Genomic DNA, 22586 nt, shown 5'->3' with positions numbered 1-22586 from the left:
ATCTATAAATTCACCCAAACAGCTCCACAAATAGACCTGCATAAGAGGACTTAATCCAAAGCAACAAATAATGGTGCAAGTTTGTTTTTGTTTTATTGCACAATCCTTTCCACATCTGGACCTTATCCCATTATTGTATTTCATAACTATAGTGTCAAGAAAAAAAACAGTAGAAAAATGCATCCTTCCCAGGCTTTAAAAGGACAAATAAGTCATTTTCTCCAACAATCATTCTTCACATGCCAGAGGGTGATATGTGGGATATATGGAACCGCAATATGCATGCTGAGCATAAAAAATCCCCCAAAGTTAGTCCTGAAATATTAGGCAATTACTTCAAGCACTTGAAGCTGAAGAAACTGCTTGAAGCACAAGAAGCTGCTTTGAATCTTCCTCAAGTTGAGGATGTATTTCCATGCCAGTGCTGCCTTGGCTAGCCCACTCGGCTAGGACTCGGATTTCTGTATAGCTTCTTTCCAAAACTATACAAATAAATTAGAATTTATAAAATGTTTAACGAATCTTAAATAAAATATTTAGTTGTATTGCAGAAAACTAATTGGGAATGATTAATAACTGACTGCCTGCAGGACTTTAGGCCAAGTGAAACATGCTTCAGGTGTGACCTACTCAGCTGTGGTGTGCTCCTGTTCATTCTTTAGTCTCTGGTTCTCCTCCAGCAGGTGGTGGTTCTTGGTCTGCAAACGTGCACTGCACTCCAGACCATAGCTAATTAGTTCCCTTATGACTTCAGTAGGCTCTGGCACAGGCAGCAGTTCCACCATGCCAAGTCGAAACTGGAAGAGCAAATAAAAAAAAAAAGTATTTTAGGAGCAAAGGAAATTGTATATTATTGTTTTCATCATCAAAATATGATAAGTCGTCCATTAGTTTAATTTCATGTTGTTTTTATTTTATTACAATATTCCCGTACAAACTATATCAACCAATTTTTAGTTACTGGTGTTTTTCCAAGTAATAATATGCCCAAGCTGTGAAACAATTTCCACAACTCTAGCTTTTAATTTGTTCCATTTTAACCTACATCCCAAAACTGCCAAATGGAAGCAGCCAAGAAAGACAATTTAAAATATTTTTTTCAGCATCAGGAAATAATATGTATATGGTATATAAGAAGCCTCACAAACTAAATATTATATCAGCCTTTTCTGTTACTTATTTTATATTATACTGAACAAAAATATGGATGGAACACTATTGTTTTTGCCCCTTTTTTTCATGAGCTGACCTCAAAGATCTAAGACTTTTGCTGTGTACACAAAAGGCTTTATTTCTCTCAAATATTTTTGACAAATTTGTTTAAATCTATGTTAGTGAGCACTTCTCCATCTATCCACCTCACAGGTGTGGGATATAAAGATGCTTATTAGACAGCATGACTATTGCACAGGTGTGCCTTAGGCTGGCCACAATAAAAGGCCACTCAAAAATGTGCAGTTTTATCACACAGCACAATGCCACAGATGTTGCAAGTTTTGAGGGAGCATGCAATTGGCATGCTGACTGCAGGAATGTCCACCAGAGTTGTTGCCCGTGAATTGAATGTTCATTTCTCTGCCGTAAGCCATCTCCAAAGGGATTTCAGAGAATTTGGCAGTACATCCAACTGGCCTCACAACTGCAGACATGTGGAACCACACCAGCCCAAGACTTACACATCCAGCATCTTCACCTCCAAGATCGTCTAAGACCAGCCACCCGAACAGCTGCTGCAACAATCGGTTTGCATAACCAAAGAATTTCTGCACAAACTGACAGAAACCGTCTCAGGGAAGCTCTTCTGCATCCTCGTTGTCCTCATCGGGGTCTCCACCTGACTTTAGTTCATCGTGGTAACCAATTTAAGTAGGCAAATGCTCACATTCTATGCCATTCTATGGCATGTTGGAGAGGTGTTCTCTTCATGGACGAATCCCGGTTTTCACTGTACAGGGCAGATGGCAGACTGCATGTATGGAATTGTGAGAGTGAGAGGTTTGCTGATGTCAGTGTTGTGAATCGAGCTGGCATGGTGGCTTTGGGGTTGGTATGCGCAGGCGTATATTATGGACAACAAACACAGGTAATTTTAATGATGGTATTTTGAATGAACAGAGATACCGTGACGAGATCTTGAGGCCCATTGTTTTGCCATTCATCTATGACCATCACCTCTTGTTGCAGTATGATCTTCTCACAGTCAGAGAGCCAAAGAGAAGAGGACCAACATTCCACAGGCCACAGTCAATAACCTGATCAACTCTAAGTGAAGGAGATATGTTGCACTGTGTGAGGCAAATGATGGTCACACCAGATAATGACTGGTTTTTTGACCACTCCCCACCCCAACCCCTTTATTTTATACTTTTTTTTAATACTTTATTTTAGGTGACTTTTTAAATCTTTTAAGGAAGTTTGAAGAAATTTCACTGGCTGCATTTCTCTCAATTGTTCCCACTTATTTTTAATAGTGTTAAGGTTTGAGTTCTGGGATACCCAGTCCATTGTTATGAGAACACCAGAAGCTATTTTGTATGATTATTTCTTGTTTTTCACACAGCTACACATTATTTCATACCTACACATATTTACATATATCACACAGCTTAAGACTGGACAAAAGCACCCCTCAGAATTTATTCAGACCTGCAGCAAGTAAATATTGTCTGGTGTCAAATTACTTTTGGGAAAAACACTCATAAGAATCTCCAAACTAAATACTGCACACAGCCAACCATAGTCAAGAGCCTCATACATTCATTTATTAATTTATTAATTCTTTCTTTCTTTTCCAGTAATCACTCAGGGTTGTCTGGAGCATACCTGGAATCACTGGGTGCAAGCCAAGAACACACCCTGGACTGGGTGACAGTCCATCATAGTGTCCCACATGCTTACACATTCACGTACACAACACACTTACAAATATGGACATTTTTTGAATAGCCAATTCACCCACCAGCATGTGTCTTTAGACTGTGGAAGGAAAGCAAAGCATTAAGAGAAAACCCATGCAGACACACAGGATATTCCTCACTGCACCACTACTTGGTTTACCACTGCACTGTGCTACCCATCTAGAGCCTGGAGAATGCAAGAATGCAAAATGGTTTATCAATTATGACTTGAAACAAATCGTCTGGGAAATTAGGATGAAGATGGAATTTAGCCATGTATCATCTTAGAACTTAGAAAAACAAAAATCAAACCAAAACATGACAATTAGAAAAAAACGAAGGAGGCCACATAAAATTGTCTTTTTGTGACTTTCTTCGTGGGAATGTTACTGTTTCAACACCCAAATCCTTTATAGTGGAATTTTAATAAATATTTTCCTTATTATTTGTACGTTACTCCAAACCAAACTTCAACCACACACACATTCAAAGGTTTTGTAATTCTCTAGTGGATGTCTGGACATGTTTGGATTGAAATGTATCATTATGGGAGACAATGATCTCTTTCTCTGTGCTTTCTCTGAGAAATGTTTCTTTCTCTTATTAATTAGTTTGTAGCCTGACAGAGAAGACTACACAGCTAAAGGTCTATAACTAGAGTTTACAGAAGAACAGCATAGAGAGATCAAAGGCACCTGGGTGACTCAGGGAAAGCTAGTAGTCCCTTGTAGAGCCCTCACATTGGTGTAAATTGGTGGGGTCTCAGCAGCATTGTTGCAGAACTAAAACTAATGTGAACACAAGTTTTAGCCTGCTCATGAGTTCAAAATGAGACCTTAGTTTGCCTTCTTTCATCCCACTCTCCAATGGTCAGGACCCCTACAGGACCACCACATAGCAGGTATGATTTGTGTGGTGGATCATACTCAGTGCTGTAGTGACACTGACTTGGTTGTGGTGTACTGGTGTGTGTTATGCTGGTACAAATGGATCAGACACAGCAGTGCTGCTAGAGTTTTTAAAGCCCTCAGTGTCACTGCTGGACTGAGGAAAGTCCACCAAATATTCAGCCAAAAGCATCCTGTGGGCAACGTCCTGTGTCCACTGCTAAAAGACTAGAGGACAACCAACAGAAACTGCAGCAACAGATTAACTACTGTCTCTGACTTTATATCTATAAGCTGGACCAACAAGGTAGGTATCTCTAATAGAGAGAACAGTGAGTGAGCACAGCAGCATTGCTGTGTCTGATCCACTAATACCAATGTAACACATATTACATTGAAAGAAAAAAAGGGAAACACAACATGCAGAGCAACAAATGGACTAGAATGTAAGTACAGAACAACAAAATGTAGTTTTAAAAAATGTTATATTTGCTGTCTGCACACATTCACAATAAGAGACAGACACAAAAAAAGATTTAAAATGGAGTTAAATCTAGCACCCATCTAGATTTCTTCTGCTTTTGCATATTTGTCACACTAATTTTAAATTTAATATGAAAACTCAAAACAAGTAAAAACTAAATAGAACTTTTAAAAATATTAATTTCCCTTTTATTAGGAAAAAGCTTTACATCACAAATTGTCTGTATGTAAAAAGTAATGCATCTTTGGTTAATAAATCAACTCATGAACCAAACGGTTCGAACCAAATGGCTTTTTAGTAAATTCAATAAATTAAACTTAACACAAGCAAGCTTACTGAATCGAAACTACTGCTGTTAATGTAATCGTGTGATTAATGTGAAAACTTTAATGCATAATTTCTTTTTAATTCAAATGAATAATTTTACCAAATTTGGCCAACTTCATGCTATAATTTTTCTTTAATAGAGCCTAATGACATATTAGTGTTTTTATTAGGCGATGTAAACATAGAGTTGCTACTGTTGAGTTCAGAAGGTAGATTACATTATTTATATACCTAAATATGTATTAAATATCATGTCTAACTCTCACTCTTACCATTGTTTGATGTAACTCCCTCCCTGAAGCTTTTACTCAGCAAATTATCAGCAAAAATATCATAAAAATGGCTCTGAAATTTTATAATAAAGTAAAACGTATGATTTCTTTTAAACAATTAGTTGTGCACACCACTCTACACATTTATTTGTTTTATCTCCCTTCCAAAAAAAAAAAACAAACAAAAAAAAAAACAAGGAAATACTAGAATCATGATTAATTAGAATATCTATCATGGTTTTTTAGTCGATTGACATCACTAATCTAAACATGGAATGAAATGAGAATGAAATTTACTGATTAAAGAAAGCAGATCAACTACAAGCCCTGCCCGATTCAGATAAGACCACCATAGAAGAAGACTGGGTACAAATGCATCTACATGATAGGAGACTGGCAAAAAAATAAATAATAAAAAAAACTACGAACGAAGAGTAGTGCTAGGTGATATGACCGCAAATCAACATGAAGATTAATTGAACCTTTTAGCTCAGTTGCCATTAATGAACAAAGAATTATGGAATTTATTTTTCTAATGTTGCTGGGAGCTTGTCAGCAAGGCTGGATGACATGGTCAAAATATATTTCATGATACAACATCTCGATACAATATCATTCCAATATTGATACAAATAATATAAAAGCCACAGAAATATTGCCAACAATAAGCAAGAAACATGTCATTAAGTCAAACAAACCTCTTGGCTTTGTGAATATATATTTTTTTAAACTAACTAACTAACATTAAGTGCAATTAACAAAGGGAGGCCTCCTATAATTAACATCAGTCAGTGTCAGATGCAGTAAATATTTTTGTTAAAACAATATTGAAAATGTGTTTTAAAAAATCATATCAGTGTTACTGAAACATTATATATTGCGATATAAATTGATATCAAACTACTGTCCATCCCTACTTGCCAGCCCTGTCTTTTGAGGGATAGATTGTTCATATTTGGATGTGATTGTGCTTCAAATGGTGAAACAGACTGGTGGTTTTAACTGGTAGCTGGCTTGGGTTTACATTTGACTACATTTGATGTCATCTTCGCTAAATCAAAGCATGTCCAAATAACAGACACAGCCTTTTTCTTTGGTATATGCTGCCTGAGTTGCTCAGTTGGCCTCTGTATTTAGGTTATACTCCATGTTGCTTTCATGTGGCAGATTACATGGGGCAGAATCATATGACTACATTCGTGGCAGTGTGGTTTAAAGGGGACAGTCCATGAACACACAGTGGGGGACATATTAACAGAATTAACTAACAAAAACATATTTGATGAATAGAATAAAAAGAAAATAGATTTTAACAGATGCTGAATAATTGGTAGCCCTAACCTAGAGGTGCAAAACAAATTTGCTAATAAATACCTTTATGTCACTTGAATTAGTGTTCTGTGGAACACATCGTAGCAGGGAGTTAGCGTAAGGATGCTTTGCTGCTTCAGGGCCTGTGCAACCTGGATATTATGGATCATAAATTCTGTTTTTCATAAGGAAGTCTTGAAAATGTCCATTTATCAGCGCTTTACCTAAAGGGGACACCTATGATCGTGGGAAATGCATTTCTCTCTGGTTGTTTACATTCAGAAGCTCCACTCTTTTAATGTTTAAGGGGAAAAAATGACTGTTGTTTGTATGTGGCTGAAGTATAATTGTCTGTAAGTTTTTATTCACTGTTCGAATACCCACAGAACATTTTTGTAACTGGTATTGTTACAACTCCAGGTGACATTTCCAAGCAAGAAAATCAATATTACCCACCTATGGAGCAGGAATAGAAATTGTCAATGTTTGAAGTTCTCTCCAGATGCCTCTGCCATGAGCAGAGAAGGAAAGGGAAAGCCTAGCATACTGGACAGAGACTTTTTTTTGTTATTTTGAACAAAAGTTTGTTTTGTTTTGCTAATTTACAGACACAGGTTTCGTAAACACATTAGACTGGTTTCAAGCATGCAAACGGAATGGAGAGCTAGTTAATGGTGAGGAAACAACTTCTGAATTTTATAAAAAAAAAAAAAAAAGTTTTCTTCTATTATAATCGTGAACATTGCCTTTAAGCTCTAGAAGAATTGGTTCATATATAGCCTAGTCAAGGTCCTGACTATGAAACTGAGGATTCTGGAAAAAACAGTTCCTCCACATCAAGCTGAAATCATTTTTCAAACTAATAATGTAGGTGCAGCAAACCAGTCCATCCATAAATAAAATACTTTTTTTTTTTTGGAAGGAGGATCTTTAACCATATAGCAGGACAAATATGACAAAGTAGGCAAAATCAGGATGGGGAAAACATACAATCAATCTACTGCTAGACATAATGTGTTTATAAATTCAAAGGTAAATATAAATATTTTACATATGTTTTACATAAAAAGATGCTCAAATTGCCAGGACTTTTGCCCTTGCAGTTAAACCTGATTAAGATTAAATAATGTCAACTCCATATAATTGTTAAAATAGTGTCAGCAGAAGGAAAAAAAGTGAAAAAGTAGCTTCTTGTACTACTATTACTAAAGTAACACACCACCATACCAAGCACCACATTAAAATAGACTAAGATCTGCACATAGACCTTTCTACAGAGGTAGCATTGTTTCTGGAGCTAGCTGGTCTGGAAAGCATTAGTCACTTACAACTCTGCAATCAATCAACCAAACAGAACAACTATCATACTCTGCAAGGGTGCTGGGAACTAAACTCAGTAAGTCCATGTGGGAAAAACTGTGTTCTATGCGTCACAAAGCAGCTGTGCCACACACAATGTAATAGGGTTCTGCTATGCCTCACAGTCCGGATCAAGTTCCCCCAAATAAGTATTAGAAGTTCTAAAGGTTTCCCCATACAGTGAAGCTTTTCAAGTTTTTCCATAAACATGAATTGGTTTTTAAAATAATTTCCAGCTAAGGTTATGTTTAACAAGTGCATTCTGGAAGTTCTTATATAATCCAAAAATAGTATCTTTCCTTACCACAAGGTCATTTTGACCCAAATTTATCATACCATTTGCATTAAGGGTAAGGGAAATAAACAAGCTTTTTGTTATCCATGCTAATTCACAGGCCTATTGTTTCTAATGTCATGTTTGCATAAACTGCATCACTGCAGTTAAAACTGTTGAATTGTTTAAAAAAACTACTTAAATGCCTCCATACGGAACTTTTATATGGTTTTTAAAACAGGCCCCTAAACTTCAGAGCACTGCTGTCAGGGTAGTTTTGCCCTGCAATGCTTTTATATCATCCCTAGCCCTTAAGTTGGCATTAAACAATTTACAGTGAACAAGCAAAACAAACTAATTCTGAGAATTTCTATAACATGCGAAAACATAATTTCATGGAAATTATGTAAATAAAAATCCCAAAATAAAACAAAAAACAAATAAACATCTAAAACTGCAACCAGGATCTCTTTAACCCTGGTACTCAAACTGCAAAAATGAAAGAAACAAGGTTCCCAGAACACAAAGTACAGAGAGGTATTGATTCTAGTTCAGGTATTGAACTGTTCTAGTACAGGCTTTGAGAACCAAAACAGCTCTACAAGACTTTTTAGTAAAAGCTTAACATAAGACTACATGTATAAATATTTATAAATGGTTTAAAAATTCTGTTTATTTCATAGTCATTTATAAAGTTTTAAACACATTGAAGGTATTGATAATCACAAAAATATAATGGGAAATAGCTGTTTTTGGCTAATAGTAAAAGTGTCAGAGAACTTTATGAAAATGTTGATGTAAAGAATATACTGAGACTTTAGATTGTGAAATTAGTCATTGAATATGTTAAGGTGCACCACATTATCATCAGTGTTTAAAACATAATCTATTGGTGCTTAATTGACCAAACTTAGTGAGTAAATGGTTAAACCTATTAACAAATATGTGCAGAAGCTGACAGGGTTAATGTCAACTGATGGAGGAGACAAAGTAAGCTCAGTATCCAGAGATCTGAGATTTAACAACGTAGATGGATGTGGGTTCACTATTTGGCAAACAGCAATTCACTTTCAATATATGTGTTATAAATGATTATTAATGACTTTTAATACATTAACAACCTAATTATTAAACAGATAGCAAACCATTTATAAACCTTTATAAGTGTAGTCTTATTCTAAAGTGCTACCAAAGAGTTAACACACTCTTAAAGATCATAATGCCAAAAATGTTTCTTTGTGCAATGCCCTAGAATAACCTTTTTCATTCTCTGAATACCTACTCAATTATGCTTTTTTTTAAACATCAACCACTTCATATGAATTAGATATGAGTGAGAAGAACCATACAATGTAAAGACCTCCCAGGATGACTGAGTAATTTTTTTAATTAACATTAATATATAAGTGCAAAATTTGTGAAGATTCTTAACAGCCACTTGCCACTTTTGAAGTATAGAAGGATGCATGCTACATTTGAAGATATGCCACAGAGTATTTAAAAGCTCCAATATCCCTATCTGCTGCTGTTCTAAACTGTGGGGGGATGTAAGATCGCAGAATGATTGTCAGTGGTATCACAACGGCATCAGTAGGAGAACGACAATGCTAGCAAAAACCTCAGAGAAAAAAAAACCCAAGGCTAGCACAGCTAGCTTGGTTTGGACACCTCTACAGCAGATGAGAGCTGAGAGATGGCTGGCAACCAAACTGTAGACATTGATATGTAGAAGTGACACTGTACAACAGACAGGCATCCTACACTGTCCTAGTACACCGAATGCTGTCCAGCCAAAATGAACGATGGGTGCGCAGTGGTAGAGCCCACATGCCTCTACTAGATGCTTTAATAACAGCAAGGTGCCAGCATTAAGGTCAGGGGGTGGGGGAAAATATTAAATCAGGAGATGTATGAAAAGGTTCTTTATATCATCACCAATAAAATCCTCCAATCCCTATAGGGCTTTAGATGCTGAATACACTGGAAGGCAAGGTCTTTATTGAGGCAAGGAACACAAACATACTGCTAACTCATCGGTTCTGTGGCAGACTGAACACCATGTAAGCCAAGAACTGTCCTGCCCAACTCATATTCTGCAGAAAGAAAACAGTGGGCAGAAACATTTAAAAAAATCTCTCTAAATATCTTCAGGATATTCTGATATCCTCAAAATCTTCAGGATTATAGTATCATCATTTCCCACATAAAAACTAATATTTCCAGTGAACTAAAGCAAGAACAGGTCTCAGGTACGCATGTTTTGCTTCTAACTGCTCATTTTTGTGGAATGTCATCATTAAAGTGTGTTTAGAGAAGCAGAAGTTAGAGTGCTCCTAGATTTTAAAGGGTTACACTAAGGTGTGAGCTCTTCACTACAAACAGTTGACATCTTCATCCACACCGTATCATTTCGTGTGAACTGCAAGAGAAGCTGTTTTGACAGGAAAAACACCTGTTTTTCCAACCTTGAACTTTACAACTTGGAAATGACTCTTTAAAAGCTCTTCTTCAGCTGTTACATCACAAAAAAAAAATAAAATAAATCACTTAACACTGATTGATGGGGCCTGACATATGGCAGAGAATTTCATTTCAAAGTGAACAAACCCAGACACACAAATGTACTTTTCCACAATAAAAACATAAAAAAATAAATAAAGGTTTGGCAAATTCATTTCAGAATTTAATCTTGTTCCATTTTTCAGTGTAAAAGTAAATCTACCCTCTCTCTAGAACGCCCACCATTGTTTTCTCCATGTGACACTTATTCAAACAACAACTTCATAGTCACCAAATCCCAACATGTAAGTAACATCAACACAGTCCACTCACAGAATAGTTCATAACTGTTAAATAATTTCAAAAAGCATATTCCAGATAAACTTAAAATCATGATTCTTAAAGCAGATTTTTTTCTGATTTTCTATATTTTTAAAGATTAATTATGGCAATCTAGCACTTTGATACAAAAAGAAAAGCAAATTTATACAAACTGGCAATATAGGCCTATATTACAAACATAATACTGTAGGAACACTTCGAGAAGAGTGGATGCAAAACTTGATAAATTAATGAAATGCATATTCATGAAATACATAGTTAAAATCATGATCAGGAAAAAATGTTTACATAAAACGAATGAATGAATTACTTAATTAATGGAAGCACTGTCAAGTTTGTTTGACAAAGGTCTTAATCAGTGCTGATAAGTGAAACAAGCTAGTTACATGAAATTAATTAGATATCTTAACTGGATTAATTAAAACACAGCATAAACAGCACTCACTCTTCATTCAATTCTGAGCATCTCTTGAAGCTATGTGACGTTGAGTGTCCTCTGAGCCCCTCATCAGTTTGTCACACTGTGTAAATCTCTTTGGCTGTAGGAGAAACTTATTTCCATGTATAGTGAGAAGTTGGTATGCTTCTAACCTGGTTTCTAACTGTCCCTGTAATTCAACAAAGGCATCATACCCTTGTGAAAAAAATGAGTATTTAAATTGTGCTGATATACTTAAGTTATGTTTAATTGGATCCAAGTAAATTTACACTTAATATATACTGAGTATACAAATAGTATGTTATATTTGCCCCTTCTAATACAATTTAACTATATTTATATGATTAGTGTTGTATATTTCGTATACTTCTAATTTACAATTATTATAATTTGTGAAACTATATAGGCCTATCATCATATCTTGTGTTATTGTTTCATTTTTTGTACACTTTATGACACAGACTGTTTGATCTTTGGTATTAGTGATTTATTTCATATATATTATATAATTTAAGCCCATTTTTAATGTGTTTTTAAAATTCAATCCAGCAGCTCTTATAATATATAAATATACTTCAGTTGTATTAGAAGGGTGGCAAAAGGATACTCAGGATACTTTAAGTGTAACTTAACATAAATTAAGTTACATATTAGCAGTGACAAAATAACATATGTACATAACTTTGTCAGCAAAATTTAAGTATACTTCACAAGTTTATTTCACAAGGGCACACAAAGGAACCTCTGCACTCAATGACACAAGTTAATTTGCAGCTGGATTTATCACACAGTCAAAGACATAAATAACTGGATAGGTCACTAACCTGTACATCTGAACATACCTCCAGAACTTAACTGATGGCTACACCACTCTGAGTACAGCACCATGCTAGAACAAGCCACTCACCGAGATGTCATTTTGCACTTTCTCATAGGACAGCTGGATCACAGAGCCACTTCCTTTCTCAGGTGCCAAATGAAAGCTGTAGCTCTGGGCTGTCTGGCCCTCCCCTATCAGAGCCAGTCGTAGGTCATGAACATACTCCTCCCTTTCCTTCTCCATCTCTTTGGCCTCCTTGGTCACATCCTCCTCAGAAACTAATGACAACACACAATTTCACACATGCATCAATCTGAGGAAGAAAACAGTGAGGAACTACATTGAGTTGCACTGAGAAACTGATTTAATTCAGTTTGTAAAACAACAGAACTACCTTCACCACTCCATGCTGAGATACCATCACAGAGAAGAACAACAAAACCAGCTCCCAGGTCTTTGTCCCACTCTAACTTGAGATAGAATTTGCACTCAGGTTTGGAGACCACGGATATCTGACGCACAATGACCTTCATAGCTAAATGGAGAATCAAGAGATAAGCACAGATTATTAAACCACAAATACAAATAGTTAAACAAAGCATTCATCATTGTGATTATTCATTTTTAATCATTTTTAATAATTATCAGTTATAGGACAAGATAGCAAGAGAGTCCATTTATCTCCTTTATTCATGGCAGATTTTATTGAGTATTATATTTTTCAAGTATTGGGTTAATATTTTTTACGCATTGGGTAACTCACTCTTAAGTAGTAGATATTTTTTTATTTAGTTATTAATGTGACATTGTAGGCTCTGTGGTCCTTTTGGAACTGTTTAGGGGTGCAGTCATGCAAAGTAGTTCCCATCATGACCTGAGTGCCCAGGGAAAATAGGTTCTAATTGTGTCGGTTACTGATGTTTTTGTTTAGTGTAGAATAGTAGTGGCTGGTGGTGTTCCAGAACACATGGAGGATTCCACCCACCCCCAAAACAACCACCATTGTCAGTCTCTGTCAGAAGGAATGTCACAAGCAGTTCCTCTTAGTGCTGTGTGCACACAAGACCATGGGCCTAATGAGCTGACTTTTGGCAGCATCCTTGACCCAAGGATGATGTAGTCAATGAGGCCAACAAGCTGCTTGAGGCACTACATCAGCTCATGAAACAGCACCAGAGACATGAGTGAGAGCGTAAGCAGGCAAACACCATGCACTGCCAAGGAGTGCCACTTGTGCCAGGCACCCTAGGTCTGGTAGTAAAATTAACCCCAAGGTAAAGAAGGCTTGTGTCCAAAGCTCCAGCCACCTTTGGGGGGACCTTGTTGGGCTGAGGACCATCTTGGCCAGGTGCTTTCCTGAATCCATGAGACCAATACAGAAAACCTAAACAAGTTTGTATGATTAGCAGGTTAGACTACTGCAGTGGTTCCCAAACATTTTCTGCCATTCCCCCTTTTTGTAGATGAGAATATTTTTATTGCTAGCAGTGCTCAAATATGCGTAGCCCATTTGCCTTGCTGCGCCCCCCCTCCAAAAAGATTAAAAAAATAAAAAATAAAAAGGCTATATCCAAGATCGAAAGCATCTGAGTTACCTTATATTTATAATCATTATCAAAACTGTAGTACTACAGTTTCAATATGTTAAAAGTTTATATTATAATATCTAATACAATATAACAGTAATCACAAGTTGATGTGGCTTTGTTTGACTTGAAATTAGAAAATACACACCAAAATATGGAAAACAAAGGTGTGGAAAGAGGAGTCAGAATCTGTGGGGGAAAAAGTTAGAAATTGGCTGAACTGCCGAAATTCAGTGATGGACTGCAAATCTATCTTGGCCAAAGAGATGGAGCTTTTATCTGGTGCTATTTTATCTAATGAAAACATATAACTGAAAAAAAGATGGGGATTTTTTTTGTCATCCTTTTTTTGAGAAAGTTAAAAAAAAACAGCTTGATAAAGAATATTGTTTACAATTAATTCATGCCTCAAATAAGTCCAGGTAGGAACAACAAAGTATTCTTTAAGATTCTCTAAACCCCAACATTAAGTGATTTAGAGGCCATTCATTCAAACTATTTAATTTTATTCATTTGAGTTATGTTTCACGAATAACAAAATATACAAAAATGTTTTTGTCCTATCTGTGATTTGTTTATTTGCTACAGAGCAAAATAAAGTTTTGATTCCATAATTTTTGCAACGTTGACGTCACAACTTATATCATGTGCACAAGTAATATTAAATGTATTTAAACTGTAAATATTGCTTTTTTAAATAAATTAGGTGCTTACTGCGTTGCTAATGATAACTAGCAAAATAAATATATTTAAATAGAACGTACCATAAACGAGTTACTGACTACGGCTGTGCCGGTTCAGTTCGCCTCCATCGCTTGCAGTGTATTTAACTTAACTAATGCAGGTTGTTTGCGTTTAAATTAACTACATATACAGCTTTTTCTTTCTATATTTCTTTTTCCCCTCTCCCCTCTTCACCAAACCCCGTTCACCGCCGTCATTTCCTCTAAACTCAGGAAGTGTGAGGTGGCTTGCTGGAGCTAACAGGATGGTGAGTCCACTGGCTTTTCCTGCATTTCTCATGATAACTTTTAGAAGTTTTTGGTCATGTACAAAACGAATTACATTTTTGTGTAGCATATTCCAAGTCTTCTTCCGTAATGTCGCGGCTGCAACAATGAGTTGGCTTATATTAAGTAAATTAGTCGCTGCATTAGCTGTCTAGCTAACGGTAGCTAAGTGTTTTAACTGTTATTCTGCGTGAAGCAGTAATATTACTCTGTTGCAAACGCAGATTATTCATATGAATTCGTACTCTTTAAGAGAGAACGTGTAGAAAATGCAGAATTAGCAAGGCAGTGGATAATGCCTTGTCAAAAGTCTGTCATTTGCTATAATAGGAAGGTTGCCTATCATACATTTTTATGAACAAATGCTGATGTACTGTTAAGAATAAGTGAAAAAAACGTTACGTCGTTTAGAACATTAAGCAGATCATTTCTCAAGACCATTTTAAAATGATTTGAAAATGTGGCTTTGATTAATAAAACTGATTATTCTTGTCATTAATCATTTGCCTTTTTTCCCTTTCTCCTTCCAGTCTGCCATATTCAATTTCCAGAGTTTACTCACTGTCATCTTGCTGCTCATCTGCACTTGTGCATACATCAGGGCATTAGCTCCAAGTCTGCTTGATAAGAATAAAACAGGGTATGTACGTATGCTTGAATGCACAGTTGTTCAGCCACCTCCAAATGTGATATTCTGAAGGAACTGCCATGAATTATTCTGCATATAGTTTGCCCAGTGCACATGTTGTAAAGTCACCTTTGAAATTAGCCTTTTAATGTTCCAGATAATAACGTGATGATTTTTTTTCTTTCTTTCTATTATGCACACAACAGTTCCAAAAAATATGGGATGGAATTCAAAGTGCAAATTTAAAAACAGAAAACAGTAAATCCATTTTCAAATATTGTTGCTGTCCAATTAAAAACATATCTACATTTTTGTGGCTTTGTAGTTTACTACATCATTTCAACACAGCAGCTTTCCTTCACACTATGTTACATTTTAATAATAAATTACCCATAGGAATGCTCCCAAATAATTTGGAATAACGTCATTTTACGACTACCACTGAAAGACCTCCTTCTCCTGTAAAATTACTATTTTGAAGATGCATGTTTTTCATTGGACAGCGACAATTTAAACAAGGTGGCATCAACAAAATATATTTTATTATTTTGTGTTTTCAAATAAATTATTTGTTTTACCTTTAGTAAACATTCTGGTTCTGAAATTGATTTCTGGAACTAGTACAAACATAGACATGGACAGTGCAAACAGAAGCATCCATGAAAATGATGAATCAAGGCTCACAGATAATCTGCCAGTGAATAATCCAGCAGCATTTGATTGTGATTAGAATTGTGTGCCACACTAAAGCACATTTTCTAATTGCTATAAATATATTGTATAAATAAATCAGAAAGATGCTTTCAGGAGAATGGAAATAACCAGATGGAAAATTGTTATAGAAATAATGGGAGTAATTTTCTTTGGGGAGTAGTTTAAAAAAAAAATACCATTCAAACTGTTACCAGCTTAAAATTGTAAATGTAGTCTCTGTCATTGTATATGCATGTATTATTATACAGTAGCATGGATAATCTGCACACACATGAAGGCACAAGAACCCTGAAAGCATTTAGACCAACATTTTAGAGTACCAAATATTGCTTTCTACTTGCCTTCTTTTTCAAAGATATGCATGTTATTTCAGCAAGCCACTTTCATGTTACAACATACTGTATGTTACAGTATAATTTGAGGCTTCATAATTAATGAGAGGCCTTTCCGGACTGGTTTTTCTGTCACACAGTCTCTTCTTTCATATACATGTGGCACGAAAGGAAATGATAAATACAACAACAAAGGGCCCATACAGTTATACATGCATTATTAAGAAATGTGTATTTGGATTGTTTTCGATTAATAATGGTGCAACTGAATTTACTAGTCACTGCTTTCTGTTTTATTAGCATTTTACATATTAGCATATATTTGGGAGATCAATGGACCATTGCATTGTTTTCCTGCTTGGATTTAGAGTCAGTAACAGTATGTCAGAGTAAGATTCTCTTGGCTTTTAGAAGAAAACATCTCCAAAATAAAACCAGTTTTCTATGATACTTTATGCCTAGTATAGTAGTCTTTTTCTGCCTTATTACTTTTTTTTTTTAACTACAAATTCACCTGTGGTCTGTCCTCCTAAAATCCTTATTTGACTGTAGGGCATGCTTCCAGTTGTAGTTCTATTGCTGTGGTGAATTTCAAATACAAGGTTTGATAGCAGATGTTACGTTGTGGCAAGCCATTATAAATTTAGTATAGAGGTTGGCTCTGAACTTGAATTTTGCTGATTTGTGACAGTTATCCTAATATGATCCAAGGACGAAGGCTGTCAGTAATTGTGCATTGCCTTTTATGTTTATTTTCAGGAATACCCCATGTACCAAACCACACCATATTTTATTGTTGATATGAAAGCCATATAATTATTCATAAAGTAAATACATCTCGGTGTCTGTTTCTGAAAAAATGATTGATGATCTGAAAGTGGACGTATAAAGTGTTTGTGTCAGCATAATCCATATTTTAATATGTGCTTTAAAACTGAAAACATTCATTTGTTTGATTAAATGTGAGAGCTCAGCAAACTCCCTTTTTTTATTACAGATTTAATTTTCTTCTGCTCAAGATGTATCCCAGTAGTGAATATTTGTCTTGGGGTAAATTCCTAAATACAAATAGTTGCTTTAATCTCCTGCTTGAGGCAAAGGACACAAGATATTTGCCACTTATCATGGTGTCAGATGGCCTGAGAAGGAAATGAAGAGGATTATTTTCAGCCAGGGATTTGCTCTCCACGAACATATATTCTTTCAAAAATGGATTATAAAGAATTGTAGGGTACTACTGTAAGGATTTAAGCTTACTCTGTGAAAGGACTGTCCCAGTTTTTGTGTCCAAGCATTTGTAAAGTATTACTGGAAAGAAAAGTAGTTTCCTGTCAGTTGATCATCAGTACTATATATGGTTATAGAAGTGATGAGTGAAATAAATTTTTAATGAGTATTTCTGACAATTTAAACCGTGGCTTAGTCAACACACAAAGATATGTTGTTATGTTTGTTCAATATCAGTGGAACAAATCGTGTTTTAATTTCAGTCTGCCAAAAAAGAGGGATTATAGGCTACTATGTTTGTTTTATACCACATCCCAAGTTCTTTAGTGGCGTGTTCTCGTCCAAGATTTCTGTTTTGCTTATAAAGGCTTTTATAAGAGAAGCTTACTATTCATTTTGGCCTGCTCACGTTCACTTGGCAGTAGGTCATAAACGAACTGAGACCAATGTGTGGCTGGCTTGTTGTCTTTTTTCCTTTAAGCTGCAACTTAAAATGTGTTTATAGAGTTCTTCTTATAATATAATCACTGAGTCACTAAAGGAGAGGAGGGAACATGGAGATCTTAAATACATTTCTGATTTATTTATAATAAGAATTCCCTTCTTAGTGGTTAGACCAGAGAAATGAAAACACACGTCCATTGAACAATAACAGAATTAAATATTCTTTGAATGCTGTGACAACTCTTAGGTTTTCAAACAGACTTACCTGCCAGTAATTCCTGAACAGAAAAATTGTATAATGAGTCACTGTTTTATGCAGTTAATAGATAACTTTATTTTATTCCTGATATAAATATTTTTTTGTTACCGCCCAGAAAAACACACCAAGACCTGCCAATTAATAGGACTTTACAGCAAACATACCAAACATAATGAGATATCTAAAGAAAAATGTATGTTTATACATAGACATACACACAGTGGACTATAGTCCATTTGTTATTCTGTATATTTTATTTTTCCCCTTTCACCCATTTCTTTAAGTGGTGATGTGTTAAAGTGTTTTGTGCTGGTACGAGTGGATCAGACACAGCAATGCTGCTGGAGATTTTAAACTTACTATCCGCTCTGTTAGACACACCTACTTTGTTGGTCATCCTGCATCTCTAAGAATGATCCACCACCCAAATCATACCTGCCTTGTGGTGGTCCTGACCATTGAAGAACAGGGTAAGAGGGGGAAAACAAAGTGTGCAAAGCAACAAATGGGCTACACTCTGTAATTGTAGAACTACAAAGTGCCCTTGTGAAGCTGAGAAGATGGACAGTGAGTGTAGAAACAAAGTGGTAATTTTAATAATTAGGGGTGTTACTATTCCTTCAGTGCTCTGCTTATGATCTTATGAAATATTGCAATAACTCATCTGCATCTCACTTTATTAGTCTCTCTCTCTCTCTCTCTTTCTTATATATAATGCATATTGTAGAGGTATACATTCTGATGGAGGTAGGATGAAGAAATAGAAGACAAATCACTTACTTGTGATTAATATTTTTGCGATTGCAATTAAAGTACTGTATGTCACACGCTTTGGTGTCTTAACCTTAATTTAAATGCACTCCCCTGCTTTTCTGTTCTCCCACAGATTTCTGGGTATATTCTGGAAATGTGCAAGAATAGGTATGTTATATGGGTTGCATATTGCCTTGTTTGTGTTTGCTTTTTAAATAATTTTCCATTATGATGAATATAATTGTTCTTTCTTGTCTGTACCAGGTGAAAGAAAAAGCCCTTATGTGGCTTGTTGCTGCATCATCATGGCTTTCACCATTTTATTTTCAGAGTAGAAGCAATCATTGAGAACTCTGGAAATGGCAGTATGTAAGATGACGTCTCTGCAACAGGGAGTCTGTAATGTTTGGATTGAATCTCTCTTTTGTTCAGCAGTGCTGGGGTTCTGGTTACTCAGCATGGGAACATAAACTGCTTCTGAAGTACAAGTTGATCATTTTTACTCCTGGACTTTTTGTAGACATCTGGTTTTGTTGCTTGCACCCTATTGCTCCCGTTATGTCAAGCCCCTAAAACATTGTGCTATTGAAAAAATATTTATGGACTTAGGAGGGCTTGTATTTCAGTACCCGGCATGTGGACCATGTATTTGCACATACACCGATCGGCCACAAGACACAATGAGGTGACAAACCACAGAGGTCTAAAATGTATTACAGTGATTTCCTCAATACATTGACACATCAAGCATTGGGATATATTTAGAGATGGCTAATTCATGTCTGGAAAATAAAAATCCTTTGTAGAAATTCAAATTTCAAACATCCTGACACTTCATTGGGCCTGATTTTAGATTATTAAAGAACCCTATCAATTAGAATAACATTTAGAATTTTTACTTTTGACACCTCTATATATATATTGGCAGCAAGTGAAGAATCCGTTCTTAAAAAGCTAATGTGTTTGAAGCAGAAAAAAATAGGAGTGACTGTGATGGTCATAATGTTTTGGTCAGAGATCTTGAAGAGTGTTCCCAATATGCAGTGCTTTGTACCCACCAAGAGTGAACCTGTAATTGTTTCATGGGTGAACCAATAAAAAGTTCATGGTTTAAGGGGTGAGATGTGTGGGGGAAACCCAAGCTGCAATTTACAGTGTGTTTTAACAACTTTCCAGCGTAGCCAGCAATACATTTTTGAGGAACTTGAACTACATGCACCGTCTTATGGAATTGGATCAAATGAGCTAGCTTTTACTACTCTCTTCCATCATTGGAGCCCATTAAACTGTCATCAGATCACCGCTTGTCCTTCCTTGAACCTCTTTTGTTAAGTACTAACCTTTGCATACCGGAGCACTCCACAAAACCTGCTGTTTTAGAGATGCTCTGACTCAAACCATTTGGACCTGACCAAAGTTGCTCAGATTTTTATGACTTCCCATTTTTCCCTGCCTCCACCACAACAGGTTTAGTAGCAGCCTAATATATCCCACTATATCAATAGGTGTCATTGTAGTAAGATAATCAATGTTATAAATATCACAATACCTATAGTTCTACTCTGGTGTTTGATAAGTTGTTTTCTTTTGCAACTATTCCTGCTCAGTGTATTCATTTGAATCCATAAAGATTTATTTTGTTTATACCCAACACACTGAAATATATATTTTTGAAATCCTCAAACGCAAGTGAGTTTAATTAAAAATGACCATGTTAAGTTTTATATAAGTCCTTAATGATGAACATCATCCTAAATACTATTATTCTGCAAGATATATCTTTGACTTATAGCCAATATTGGCTGTTTAGCAGTAAATCATTACACTGTTCTCACACTATTTTGGATTGGTGTATTGATGAATTCTAAAATCAAGCTTCTTTGTGGATTATAAATAATATAAGCGGGCATGTTTGGACTTTCTTTCCAGATGAAATAATGATTTAATGCAAACAACATGTTTCATTCAAGAATAAATAACTTTAAGGGAAACCTTGGCATTTTGTCACACTTTTCCCAAATTATTATTTTTTTTATTATTTAAATGTATCATGGGATCAGTAGGCCATATTACAAACTGCATACCAAACAAAACAACTCAATTTCTGGCAAATATTTTTATTTGCCATATTTCTATTTCTTATTTTAGTACAGACTTTGTAATAGATGAAATAGCAAAGAAATTGTGAGTGTCTAATTGTGACACATTTCCCCATCAGTGGGAAGATTGTGACACTGTGTGGGACAAAATTTCACACTGGGTTTTTCAACAAATAAAAACAATGCAACTATTCAATTGTTTATTTATTTTTTAATCCAATACATATTCAAAACTAAATGCCAAAGAAAGGTTGATTAATAATTAAATGCAAGTAATCATTAAGCACTGTACCCCAACTAAATTTACTGGAAATAAATAAATTAAAAATGTATTTCAAATAATGATATAGTACTTTGATCAAAACTATGGCTTCATTTTTGTGCCTTCCTTTTAACTTCAATTACCTCCTTAACTGGCATATCAGTAAGGATGTCATCACGTGACAACTTGCCCCCCAATTTTCTGAACATACCCATTATTGAGACAAGTTGCACCAAACTTTGGAATGTGGAAAATGACACATCTGTTCTCACCTCAACTCAGTGTCTCTTACGGTTTGGTGTTGGAGATTTTAACAATGTGACAAGTGACAATTTTGCCAATGTGACAGGATTCACCGTTCTACTGCAAAAAGTTAGCAGAATGTAAGTAATTATTAATGTCTTTAATTCAAGTAAAGCCAAGTTGTATGTAGGAAACTGTTCTTGTAAAAAGAGTAGTGTTTGAGCACATGTATGGCACAAATTAACAACTATACTGAATAAAGTATTTTATTGTCATCATCACCATGTGAAACACTTGTATTGTAATTACTTTCTGAAGCAGAGAGATAATTCAGTCAGCTGTTCTCTGTTCTACATATTGCCAAATGGGTTCCTAGCATAGAACCCAAAAGATTTGGTTTACAAATATTTTTAATGTTTTTTCCCCCTTCATGTTGAAATGAACTTGAAAGTTGTCACTTCTGGCAAAACTATGATTTCTCTATATTTCTGATACATGAGGTCCCATATGATACTGAATGAAGAGTTCACATTCAGTTCACATAAAGTTGATTTAAACTTTGCAAAATCTGCAGATGTGTTTTGTAATTGTAAAGTTCCTTCAAGAACAAGTTAAAACTACAATAATAAAACCAACTTCTGTTACTTTGTATGCTTGCATTTACTAAGACAAACCTTTTATGTAATCAGGCTCTTAGGAACTGGAATGATGACAAGCGCTGTCTCCTGATTTCCCCCTTTTACATTAGTTATATTGGAAAATTAGTGGAAATACTATATTTTAAAACAGAAGTAAGAGAAGCCAACGTTTTCAACAACCATCATAGGTTTTGTATGCAACTTGTTACAAAGACTAATAAAACAAATAAGTAACAAGGTCCCATTAACTGTGTTTTTTTTTTTTAATTATTATTATTGTTTGAATTTTTAAAACTGTATTTCTTTCAAGTCTCATTAATTGCTTGTGGGTTTAATAATAATAATAATAATAATAATGCAATACAAGTACATAGTGCATCTGAGGTTGCCATGTTGAAAATGCTCACTTTTTAAAGATTTAATTTGCAAAAGAACATAGGAAAACAATAAAGATTAGTAAAACATAATGAACATATAATC

The 22586-nt window shown here is 35.2% G+C and overlaps 2 protein-coding genes across 2 annotated transcripts in view; one reads left to right on the top strand and one right to left on the bottom strand.

Annotated features, from left to right (window-relative positions):
- The window catches only part of xrcc4 (X-ray repair complementing defective repair in Chinese hamster cells 4), a 24007-nt gene extending 9536 nt beyond the window's left edge, over positions 1-14471 (bottom strand). The window contains exons 1-4 of the mRNA XM_066651298.1: positions 14262-14471; positions 12306-12446; positions 11999-12189; positions 631-797 (exon numbers count right to left, since the gene is read on the bottom strand). Of these exons, the coding sequence (XP_066507395.1) occupies positions 631-797; positions 11999-12189; positions 12306-12444 (497 nt within the window). The 5' untranslated portion in view covers positions 12445-12446; positions 14262-14471. The remainder of the gene's footprint in view (positions 1-630; positions 798-11998; positions 12190-12305; positions 12447-14261) is intronic.
- Positions 14370-22586, top strand: tmem167a (transmembrane protein 167A). The gene is made up of 4 exons (XM_066651300.1): positions 14370-14488; positions 15038-15147; positions 18998-19032; positions 19129-22586. Exons 1-4 carry the CDS (start codon positions 14486-14488, stop codon positions 19197-19199), a joined length of 219 nt encoding a protein of 72 aa, XP_066507397.1. The 5' UTR covers positions 14370-14485; the 3' UTR covers positions 19200-22586.

This window comes from Hoplias malabaricus, chromosome 18 (genome assembly GCF_029633855.1).
Source record: "Hoplias malabaricus isolate fHopMal1 chromosome 18, fHopMal1.hap1, whole genome shotgun sequence".
Lineage (NCBI taxonomy): Eukaryota > Metazoa > Chordata > Actinopteri > Characiformes > Erythrinidae > Hoplias > Hoplias malabaricus.
The sequence above is the reverse complement of the archived record's forward strand: the minus strand, read 5'-3'. Positions and strand labels throughout refer to the sequence as shown.

Coding starts and splice junctions, on each gene's coding strand:
- tmem167a (XM_066651300.1), top strand. Junction 15,148..18,997: donor CTTGATAAGAATAAAACAGG/GTATGTACGTAT, acceptor GTTCTCCCACAG/ATTTCTGGGTATATTCTGGA. Junction 19,033..19,128: donor CTGGAAATGTGCAAGAATAG/GTATGTTATATG, acceptor TGTCTGTACCAG/GTGAAAGAAAAAGCCCTTAT.